The sequence below is a fragment of the Pelodiscus sinensis genome, chromosome 7 (genome assembly GCF_052426305.1).
Source record: "Pelodiscus sinensis isolate ZL-2025 chromosome 7, ASM5242630v1, whole genome shotgun sequence".
Lineage (NCBI taxonomy): Eukaryota > Metazoa > Chordata > Testudines > Trionychidae > Pelodiscus > Pelodiscus sinensis.
The window spans coordinates 33,293,110-33,305,541 of record NC_143058.1 but is presented as its reverse complement, the minus strand read 5'-3'; the positions used below and the strand labels follow the sequence as shown (position 1 = coordinate 33,305,541).

Below are 12,432 nucleotides of genomic sequence, written 5' to 3'. Positions count from 1 at the left end.
AAACACCTGATGATGCTAGGTAAGTGGGTCCCACTGAAGTCAATGGGGTCAATAATTTTCCTGGTGAGATGCTTTTGAAAATCAAGGCAATGACCTACAATTTTAGAAGCCTAAATGCTTTTGAAATCTGGCCTCTAGAACTTAAGAGTTCCCTACCATGCCATTGAATTTTCTTGACACTTGTCTTAGAATGAATAAAAGGTATGACATTTAATTCACTTTCTGTCAAAGGCCAATATGGCCAAAATATTTTGTACAGCAAAAACTGTAGAGATGCTAAGAAAAAAAAATGCTTAAAGAAGTAGGCAGTTCTTTGCAAGTGTGTGTGTGTGTTTGTACGTGAGTGCATGCGTGTATACACACATGTTTCTGGGGGTAAGTCTACAAAGCAAAGTTATTTAGAAATAACAGGCGTTATTTCAAAATAACTTTCCTATCATCTACACAAGCCAACCGCTATTTCAGAGGGCTTATTTCAAAATTGGTAAACCCCAAACTACGAGGAATAGCGCTTATTTCAAAATAACTATTTTGAAATAGGCTCTGCGTACACAGGAAATAGGGGCTATTTTGAAATAGGGGGCCTCCAGCCCTTCCCAGGGTGCCTTAGGGGCCACTCTGGGCACAAACAGGAAAACTCCTCTCTTCTCTCCCTCTCCCGGAGCCCTTAAAGGGGTAGAGTCTGGCCACAGTCTTTTGTGGCTAGCGCCAGGCTTGCCAGCCCAGAGCCACTCTGCTACCGCCCCTGAGCCAGGCTGCAGCTGAGCCAGCAAGCCAAGGGCAGCCAGCCCTCCACCGCTCCCCAGGACCTGTCTGCCAGCTCCCAGGAGCCTGCCAGGGGCCGGAGAAGGAGGACGCCTTCCTGGTCCAGTGCAGAGATCATGGACCTGATTGAGGGTTGGGGGGATGCCGTCAACATACATGATCTCCGCACTAGATGGAGGAATGCAGTTGTTTACATCCAGATGGCTGCCAGCCTGGCCACCAAAGGCCACATCCAAACCCAGGAGCAGGTTCGGATGAAAATGAAGGAGCTGTGACAGGTCTATGCCAGGGCCACACGGGGCAGCTCCCAACCAGGAGCAGACCTAGAGAGCTGCCCCTATTTGGACACCCTGGACCGCATCCTGGGGGGCGGGATGGTCCGTGTCCCCCAGGTGGTCATCGACCCTGGGGCAGAGGGCCCTGACCAAGGCATGGAGGAGGAGGAGGAGGAGGAGGATCAGGAACCTCAGGAGCCCTGATGGAGCGTGCCGTGCAGCCAGTACCCCCGAGCCGTCCCAGTGGACCTGTTGCTGGTGTCAACCAAGGCTGATGAGGCAACAACATGTGAGACCCCTTATGCGGGGGCGGGAGGGGAGGGAGAACAGGGACTGCGCGCATGGACCTTGCTGACCACGGATCATGCAGCAACCTGTGCACATGCGAGCATGTGCCATGTCACCCCTGGGCACGTGGCCCCAGCTGGCTGCCACACAGTGGCCATGGCCTGTTAGCCACATGCGTGTGAAGAGACATGACATGCTCCTGAACCCAGAATGGGACACAGCAGGATGCCATCCTTTCACAAGCCCCCTCTACACAGAGGCAGGGGACATCTCCCCACCCCTCAAACCCACACTGATGCAGCACAGGGGCATGGGTGCAGTCTCAGGGCAACTCCCACTCCCGGGGTAGCAGGACATCCCGAACATGGCCTGTGTGCAAGCACATCAGCTTTGATGGTGAGGAGAACTGTCGTTCTGGCTTGTAGAGGCAGGCTGGGATTCACCCACTGTGTCCCCATGGATAACTGACCACTTCGCTTGTTTCTCCACAGCTGCACCAGCTGCGAGTGCAGGGCCCACCACACTACCCAGGACATCCTCCTACACCCGAGCATTCTGCAGGCTGACCTGTGCACAAGAGGACTATCAGCGGCAGCACATGGGGGCACTGCAAGTCTTTCACTGCACCTTGGAGCACTGGGTGCAAGAAGACCTGCAGCTCCGGTGAGAGAGCTGGTAGGAGCTGCTTGCCCAGGGCCGTGCCATCTGTGAGACCCTGGTGTAGAGATTGCTGCCTCCTGCCGCTCCTACCCCTGCTGTCTCCCCAGCTACCGTTCCTCCTCTCACTCCTTCTCCACTTCCCACTACTGCCTCCACACCCTCCAACCCTCCCGGAGATGCCGAGGCACCCCACCCGTGATGCTGGGAGATAGTTGGGCTGGCGAGATCCCCAACCCTGAGCCCTGAGCTTCTCCTCCCCCTTCCTCCGCATGCCTCCCCCTTCCAGCTCCCTCCTCCCAGGTTTCCACCTCCCACTCTCACCCTCTTTCCTTCCCTCTCCCGCCTTCTTTCCCTAGTCTCACCTGAGTTTCATTCCCCCCCATTTTGTTCAATAAAGAGACTTTGTTTTTATAAACACATGTCTTTTATTTTACATCAGGAAGGGGGGTTAGGGAGAGGTAAGTGGAAGGACGTGAGGGAGGAATGAGGCAAAAGCACCCAGTGGGGCACACCAGGGAGACTGTTACTGCTACTCCGGATGGGAGCTCTCCCACAGGGCCTCCCGGATATGGACAGCCATGCGGGGCTGCGTGTACAGGCCGTCCAAGTGGTTGGCCTCTGCCATCCAGCCTGTCAGAAAAGCCTTCCCCTTCCGTTCACAGAAATTGTGCAGAACACAGCACGCTGCCACCACATGCGGAATATTCTGTTTTGAGAGGTCCAGGCGGGTGAGGAGGCATCTAAAACGGGCCTTCAGCCGGCTGAAGGCACCCTCCACTATGATGCAGGCCCTGCTAGGCCTGGCATTAAATGCCTGTTGGGAAGGGTTGAGGTGTCCTGTGTAGGGCTTCATGAGATAAGGTTGTAGGGGATAGGCCGCATCCCCCACCAGGCACACAGGCATGTCCACATCCCCGACCCTGTTGTGGTGGTCGGGGTAGAAGGTCCTGGTGTGAAGCCTCTGGCACACGGAGGAGTTGCAGTAGACCTGCACGTCGTGTGCTCTGTCGGACCAGCCCACATTGATGTCCACAAAGTGGCCCCGGTGGTCAGACTGGGGATTGGGTTGCTGTAGATCCTGTGAGGCAGCCTGAAGAAAGTGCTGCCAGGCTCGCAGCAACAAGTCCAAGAGAAGCACCAGAGTGCCCAGGAGTGGCTCCAGATCCATGCTGCATAGTGCTGTGGTGTCCTGAGTGAGGGTAACCAGAGCGCACAGAGGAAAAAATGCTTTGCTGTCCATCAGCGAGGTAGGCAAGCAAGCAGGGAAACCTGAGAAGCTGTCCGGGGAGGGAGGAAGGGCCCCTTTAAGCACAGGCCTTAGATAGCCTCAGGCAGCAGCCACAGAAAGTAACTCCTGACCTAATGCCCTGCCAGAACTGGTTCCGGCAGGCCTTAAATGTGATTCAGCATCCAATCAGTGAGGACGCGCCATTTCAAAATGCATTTTGTGTCTAGACGCGTTATTTCGATATAACATATTTTGAAATAACTATTTCGAAATTAGATATTTCAAATAACGCTGTAGTGTAGACATACCCAGAGTGGAGTGGGGCAGAATGGGATGGAGTTAACCTATTTGACATACTAGTAATAAAAGCTAAGTCTTGAGAGAAACAAGCCTAGCTAGATGCAGTCTTCAGCAAATGATCATATGTCAGCAAGTCACCAGGTCCTGATGAAATGCATCCCAGGATACTCAAGGAGCTGATAGAGGAGGTATCTGAGCCTTTAGCTATGATCTTTGAAAAATCATGGAAGACAGGGGAGATACCAGAAGACTGGAAAAGGGCAAATATTGTGCCTATCTATAAAAAGGGGAATAAGAACAGCCCGGGAAACTAAAGACCGGTCAGTTTAACGTTTGTCCCAGGGAAGATAATGGAGCAGGTAATTAAGGAAATCATATGCAAACACTTGGAAGGTAATAAAGTGATAGGGAATAGCCAGCATGGGTTTGTGAAGAACAAGTCATGCCAAACTAATTTGATAGCTTTCTTTGATAGGATAATGAGCCTTGTGGATAAGGGAGAAGCGGTGGATGTCATATACCTAGACTTTAGTAAGGCATTTGATACGGTCTCGCATGATATTCTTATTGATAAACTAGGCAAATATAACTTAGGGCCACGATAAGGTGAGTGCATAATTGGCTGGATAACCGTAGTCAGAGAGTTGTTGTTAACGGTTCTAAATCCTGCTGGAAAGGGATAACAAGTGGAGTTCCTCAAGGGTCTGTTTTGGGACCCGTACTGTTCAATATCTTCATCAATGATGTAGATATTGGGATAGAGAGTATGCTTATTAAGTTTGCAGATGATACCAAACTGGGTGGGGTTGCAACTTCTTTGGAGGATAGGGACATAATTCAAAATGACCTTACCAAGTTAGAGAAATGGTCAGAGGTAAACAGGATGAAGTTTAATAAAGAGAAATGCAAAGTACTCCACTTAGGAAGGAACAATCAGTTCCATACATACAAGATGGGAAGCGACTGTCTAGGAAGGAGCATGGCGGAAAGGGATCTAGGGGTCATAGTGGACCACAAGTTGAATATGAGTCAACAGCGTGATGTTGTTGTTGCAAAAAAAGCAAATATGATTCTCGGTTGTATCAACAGGTATGTTGTAAGCAAAACTCGTGAAGTCATTCTGCCGCTCTACTCTGCACTAGTTAGGCCTCAGCTGGAGTACTGTGTCCAGTTCTGGGCGCCACATTTCAAGAAAGATGTGGAGAAATTGGAAAGGGTACAGAGAAGAGCGACAAGAATGATTAAAGGTCTAGAGAACATGACCTATGAAGCCAGGTGTCATGAACTGGGCTTGTTTAGTTTGGAAAAAAGAAGATTAAGGGGGGACATGATAGTGGTTTTCAAATATCTAAAAGGGTGTCACACGGAGGAAGGAGAAAATTTGTTCCTCTTGGTTTCTGAGGACAGGACAAGGAGTAATGGGCTTAAAGTGCAGCAAGGGAGGTTTAGATTGGACATTAGGAAAAAATTCCTAACTGTCAGGGTGGTCAAATATTGGAATAAATTGCTAAGGGAGGTGGTGGAATCTCCCTCTCGGGAGATATTTAAGAACAGGTTAGATAGACATCTGTCAGGGATGGTGTAGACGGAGCTTGGTCCTGCCTTGAGGGCGGGGGACTGGACTCGATGACCTCTCGAGGTCCCTTCCAGTCCTATGATTCTATGTGAAATCCCCCATCTCAGGAATAGAACAAAGGGATGAAAATTCTTTTTAGGGTGAAAGGGTCTATGGACTTGATTCTATTTCCATTGAGGTCAATGACAAAACTCCCATTCAGTTAAATGGTTCTGGATCAGACCTCATGATAGATGACTAACTGGCACATGTCACACACATTTCAAGGATTTGGCTGCTTTCCACATTGGATAATATGATCTGTCATGTGATGTTGGTACACACCTGAGGAGTCCTGAGTGTTTTAGAAAAGCTGATGTTGATGGATATTTCTTTTTTAACTATTTCAATTACAAATTTTTAATTTGGATTTCAGCATCCTCCCACAGTGTCTGCTACAACCAATATGAACAACAACCAGATTCAGTAGAGGAAGGTCTATTTTCATTAGCTAAGATAAGTGAAATGCAATATGTAAATAAGCAGCATAATTGGAACAAAGTGAACTGGTGATTTTAAAGTTCTTTACATTTTAATAATCTAGAGTGTTACTCAACAATAACCCAGGAAAAGAAACATTCCATGGTATTCAGGAAAGCTAGTGACCAGGAACCATAGAGACATTCCAGGCAGAATATTAATGTAGTCTTTTATTTCCATATTTTCTAACTCCTTTTTTTTTTTTGTACAATTCAAACAAGGTTTTCAGCTTCAGCCTTTTGGATCCTGACCACTTGGATAAATTGACATGGTGAAGGCCTGTTTCCTTGCAGCATATATGGACTTTTAAAATCCACTATAAATCACATTTTATAAAGACCTTTGTTCACATTTTAAAAACATGTACACCTTTCTCATCAACATAGAAATGAATGAAGCTAGCACTCTTACAATTTTTTACATTTGAGATATTTACATTGCATAGTGTCATTGTGTACAAAGAATGCTTTTAGTCAGAAATAGTCTCATAATGTTTTGAATTGGTACAAACTGAAACCAAAATAAAAGGGTACAGTTCAGGAAGTTCTGTTATATGTGGAATGATACCTACATCGACAATTCATCACCTAAAAAATAAACAGTACCCAGCACCATTTGTAATACAAATTGAACAGTTGAGTTGCATGTGGACAATGAACAAGAGTCAGATTCTGGCCGGTGGTGGATGGCTGATTTGTACAGCTCACATGCCCAAAGCAGTCCTAAAATTGATTTAAGGGTATCACTGCACTGCGATTGGGAAATGCAATTGCAGCACATACAGGCACCCCCCCCCCCCAAACCAGCTTTGCTCAAACAACCTTGTTAAAAATAGTACTGTCAACATGGTGTCACTACAGCCTACCAGCTCAAGTCCAGTCCTGCATGGATCCCTCTTCCGTGCCATTGCCACTTGTGTTGCCACGGCTTCAGTTCCATATTTAGTGAATTGGCACGATTAAAGCCAGTTTGGGTATGCCTAAATGTGCTGCAATCATATCTCAGATTGCAGTGTAGACATACCTTAAGTGAGGATCCACGTTTCCTATAAGCTGAGCGCTTGTGGGGCAGCTGAGGAGTGATTCAGATGCTGCCCAGCTGATTAGCAAAGTGCCAAACAGCTAAGTATTTTGTTTCTAGTGATGGTTCACATACCATTGTACACATAAAACCATTTATTCTGCACATGGACGGAAAAAAATTTGCACGTGTGGAAAAGATTAAAGGGAACATTGCTGGGGGTTCCTGTCTAGGACTCTTGGTGGGGTGGGGGGGTGGGGGTAAAGGAGGCATGATGAGCAGTAATGTGATCTGGGGTTCCCTGACTACTGGAGTGGCCCGTTGCTGAAGTAAGTTGCCCCTGCTTTCTGGACTAACAACCACAGGATAAAGGATTCTCCAAGTTTGCCAACAACCAACACCTACCCTCCCGAGGGCCCAATTCTTGGTCCCCAAAGCTCTGTTCCCAGGTTCCAAGTGTAGCATCTTTAATGATTCTTTAGAAAAGTTAGGTGATATCTTTAGAGGTAAATATTGCTGTTATATTAGAATTATTCTATTTTTTGCTATCTTTGGCCAAAAAATCTCTGGAAAAGATTGCTATGCATTTCACTGTTATACCTTTTAAAATCATTCTCATAGGAATGGAGAGATGCTATTTTGTACCCTTAATTGCACAAGCCTTTCCGACTATAGAATGGAACAGAATATGTGTGCTCGCATGTGTGCTCTCTCATATAATATACTATAACAGATGATAATCCCACATTGGCATGGGGGATGGTATGTGAGTTAAGAAGTCCTATGCATTTCTCACTTCTATGATTCAAAGACACCATTTATGAGAGGGCAGTGTTTGGAACATAGGCTGTAAATGACATCCCTGCAAAGTGTTAAAATTGTTCTTTGTTTTTGAAAAGCTGACCATGATCATCATCTTTCTGTATCCTAGCCAAGCAAGTCAAAGCCACTCAAGGCTACAGAAGAGCTGGTAACATATGCACAGTTGTAGAAGAATTGCTGAAGGGAGTAAGGCCCATTCTAGTAAATGACCTCTCATTTTTCTAATTTGAAGTGATTTTCATTTACATATGTGAAATAAGGATCCTGGATTTGGTAATAGTAATCTGGTTTCTTGCATGGGTATGTCAATGGGTGAGCAGGTATTCTTCACTGGACTCTAGGAGGTCCTCTTGGACAAATGCAACTGTGAGTTGTTCCCTGAAACCTAGAAAAACATATGCAGGCTTCCTCTTTGAATATTTACTGTGTATGCCAGAAAAATGCTCTCAGACAAGGCTGATTGGTATAATCTGAGTGGTTTTTTTTATGTTGTGTAACAGCAACAGTATTATTACCAGTAATCCCTAGGGACATGCTAGAGATGTTGAATAAGAGATACCAACACTGAAGTGAACATTTACACAAATCAGAAATAACAGCACAAATGACAAGACTAGAAATGTGATGTGACCATGACACATGCCCATTTGGTGCCTGTTAAATGACAAATGATTGAATGTCAGCAAGCAAGATTTAATGAAATTCATGCTCCTGATAAAACATGACTGCCCAAACAACATCTGTGTAATTGTTCTGATAGCGACTGCAGGCTAGTCATATTACGATAGAGGAGAAAAATCAGGAAGACAGTTAGGATACAAGCCAACTGTGCAAGTCTGTTAAGCAAATCAATATTTTGGCAGGATCAGTCTGTCAAATACTTGATGTGAAAGGTAAAATTATACAGAGATCTTTTTGAAAATGTAAAGAGCAAAGATCAGTTATTTTGTAACCGTCTGTAAATGTTAGAAATGGCGAAAGTTTGGCTGTCATGAACAACAACAACAATATACAAACTGAGTTGAAAGTCCAGTCCTATGTATGTAGAGAAATAAGTCAACATGCTCATATTTGACTAAGCCAATTTTTTGATGTACAAGGCAATGGCCAAGGAACATAAGAACTACATTTCTTTTATGGACCATTCACACTTATGAGTCTCCAGTTTACTATAACAAAAACATGAAAAGGTATAATAAAAAGGTCAAAGAAAGTCTCATGTGCAAAAGATTATGATACCTTGGATGCAGATATCGTGTCACAGCTGAATTTGACCCTATCAATTGTAACTAAATGTTGTTTCACTAACTGATGACAGTTGTTTCAGTATAATTTCTCCCTTCACATACTATGGACATAAAAGATCTTTTTTAAAGTTTCACAGTATGAAAAATGTGCATGAGGATTAATTCATAGGGACATTCAGTTGTTAAGTTTTGTCAATTGAGAGTATAGCTGTAAGAATAAAGGTGAGTTCTCATTTTCCCTGCACTCCAAAATCTTATCTTCTTTGTAAGGTACATGAATAAGCTTTTTATCAAGAACAGGGAGCACTAAATTCTGCAGTCTTTTTTTCAAGCATGATGCTTTTTTACTTTAGTGGGCTTTTTAATGGTATGGACTAGATTCTGGCTGCAAACACTCAGGAAAGAATTCCCCTGGTGGAAGGAACTCTGTTGCAATAAAGCTAGCAGAACTGGCTCCTGCATTACCCTCCTACCCAGGGCATAAGAGGAGTACTGGGGCTATCACTGCTACTAGTATTAGCGAGGTATCTGCTCAAGACCCTGTCATTCCTACTGAACTGGTCAGCATAGCCAGTGGTTATCTGAAGAAGGCAATGAGTCATCACTACAAGGTAAGAGGGGAGTTGAAGGACTCTGGGTAGGATAGCATAGGCCAGGCAGATAGGTCCAGTAGGGAGGCGTTGGATGGGATGGGAGTGCTATGAGAGGGGCTCCAGAGCCTTGCTCAGGGTGCTTTTTTAGCACACCAATCCTGCAATATCTAAAGGTTTGTGCGTGGTTTAGCCAATTCTTAATACAACTTCTTTGTCCATCAATGTGCCATTAATCCATACAGTGCCAAGACTAGCTCCTGCCCACCACTGTATGACTGCGCTAGGGCACAAGCAGATGTAGGGAGCCACTTCCATCCCTTCTCCCTACTAGCAGCAAGGTAGGAACTAGTTAGTACTTAGGGGATCAGAAGGAGATAGCACCAGCTATTATGCCATCTGCAATGCTGGACCTTCAAATGGGCAAAGTCATTTAGGAGACATTACACCTCTGTAGTCATCTAGTGCACATGCTGCATTCTACCCACCCTGAAACATCCTCTTCCTGGACTTTTACCTGGCACAGAGCTGTCACCGACAATGCACAGCTCCTTCAGCAAAGCACGGGACTTGCCCTGTCCATGTGTCTGCATCACAGGCTGGCTACAGCTCAGTCAATTAAATGGATTTTAAAAATATGGATGTTTGCACTCAACAGACAGGAATATTCATCAAAGCCTAATCTGCTATTACATCCTTTTAACAACTGTCTACATTCTCATTCATCTGGGAGAACAGAATGAGATAATTTGGTACAAATACATTGATGGCTTTTATTACAGAGCATTTTCTATTCTATGAAAAATGAAGACTCCATTTCCTCTCCCCTCCCCCCCCCCCATAGTGGTACGAGAAAGGAACTGACAATTAATGTAGACTTTCAGCTTTTATCCCCCTTTTTCAAAGTTTAACATAATTTAAGTTTTTCTTGTTTGCTTTGCATTGAATGCATGTACAGTACTATTACATAAAAGGTGGTCTACCCAGGAACCTGTAAGGTGGGAGCCATGAATTCATGGCCAGCAGTATGTGGCTGTCATCTTGCATTCACTCATAGTGAGAAGCAAGTCCCTGCATGCCAGTTTTTTTTCAGGTAAAACAGGCCCCTTCTGAGGATCTTCATCCCATCACTTCATTGTTTCCACATCCTTTGGTTTATTTTCTCTTTTTATGGCTCTATGCTGGGCTGAGGCACTTCTTTCTGGCTGAAAAGAACTGAATGGAGAATCTCTTTTGAGTCTACTGCATTCATCCTGTTCTTGGGTTGGCCCAGAGGGTTAGCTATAGAGCTAGATGAGGCTCATCCCACTTACCCACTGAACATTCCTTTGCAGCCTAATCACTCCTGGCCCATTCAGAAACCAGGAGATCAAACCAAGGTAGCAAATTCAAGGTCCCTGTGTGCAAATATACCATTTACAGGGCCTTGCCTGTTGCCACTTGACAAGTTCCTAAAGATTTATTTGTTGTGATTAAAGACGGGCTTTTGTCATGGGAAATGAAGCATCAAATGTGGCTCCAGGCACATACCTGTCAGAATCCGTATATCCAATTTGGTGGGAGCAAGTTCCTATGATACTGGAAGGAGTTTTAGGTACCAGATCTGGGATAGTCTCATTTTCTTGGCTTATGGAGGAATAAATGACCAAATGTGAATCTTCCAAACAGCAGCACAAGATGCTACATGTACTCATAGGGTGTAACCCTGGAATTATTTCTGGTAGCATGCATTAATTTGCCTGAAGCCTGTTAGTAAAGGTCTTCTTAAGGTGGGACTAAGAAACTTTAGAAAGTATTTCCATGTACTGAAAAAACTTTCATTCAACCTTCCCTAAGTGCTCCACAGTGATTGGAAAACATATCTGAGAGTTTTACACTTTATCAAACAGATGTGCTGTTGTTTGATATTTTGATCTCTCAATATGGTAATTTAAAATGATGGATTTCAATTACCATTAGAAAATGAACCTCCAATTTTGTAATTGCTGTCACAAGTCTCACAGATGTCATTCTTGAATTCACAAGATTAGAATTATCTGTTTCTGTTTTGATCATGTTCTCTTCAGTCAGCATAATAATTTCCAAACTGCCATTTCTGATAAGGATTTGAGGCATCACAGGCATTAACCCTCAGGGTTTTGTGAGACTGATCCACTTCCAGACATGTTGGCGGCTGAAGGTGTTCTAAAACCAAGTGATCCATCTAAAGAGAAACAGCACATGACAATAGGTTACAGGACACATACAACAATTGTTATCACTTGTAACTGGAAAATAAAGCTTCAAAATTATTCTCAGTTTTCCCTCGTGGAGATTTTTTATTCCTTTGCACTTCTTCATTATGGAATGATTCATTCCTAGGCTTAAAGGCAATTTGGGTGGCATCCAAAGTTTACACCTGTTGTTGCACTAGAACTATATTTTACCTTCTGTGTTTTGTTGGATTTTAATTCTTTGGAAATTAATGGATTAGTTCGCTTGCTGTCTGAATGGTAATTAGCATGCAAAGGAAATGACTCCAGATGGCATTTGCAATGTAGGATAATGTATGGCAGGAGACATTGGTTTTCATACTGTAGTATTTCTCAACTAGTGAAGTAAAAGCATACTTACCACAATGAAAAGTGCATTAGTTAATTTGTTAATTAAGTCCAAGGGATGCAATATGGCATTTGAATGATTAGGGATCTTATTCTGATCCTTTTGCACTTATCTGTGCATTTTTTAAACCTGCTCATACAGACTTCCAGTATGGCAATACTACAAGTGTCCTCAGTGATATATTATTGCTTTGCTCTGTGTAACGTTTGATAGCATAATTTGAATCATGTATCTTGGTGAAATATTAGTGAAACTGCCAATAGACCATTTTATTTGAACAAGTAAGGGGGCTTTGTATGTAAATGACAAATTCACTGAGCGAGTTGACAAAAATTATGACACTAGATGAGGGGTAAAGACTTCACTATTCCTGTGTGACCAGCATTAACCCATTTCCCTCCTCTCCCTTGTTTTCTGGTTTGCAATATTCAGTTGTTGGAATGACTAATTTGTAACCCTTGTTATGTAATAATTCAAACCAGTCTGTAATCAACTTTCAAATGATCTTTCAAAAAAACAGCATCTAGTTCTAGTACTATAT

General features: G+C 44.0%; 1 protein-coding gene across 1 annotated transcript in view; it reads right to left on the bottom strand.

The window, feature by feature from the left end:
- Positions 1–8,125: 8,125 nt before the first annotated feature.
- The window catches only part of GALNT5 (polypeptide N-acetylgalactosaminyltransferase 5), a 39,169-nt gene continuing 34,862 nt past the window's right edge, over positions 8,126–12,432 (bottom strand). Inside the window, exon 10 of the mRNA XM_006125659.5 lies at positions 8,126–11,493. Coding sequence (XP_006125721.2) covers positions 11,353–11,493 — 141 coding nt within the window. The 3' untranslated portion in view covers positions 8,126–11,352. The remainder of the gene's footprint in view (positions 11,494–12,432) is intronic.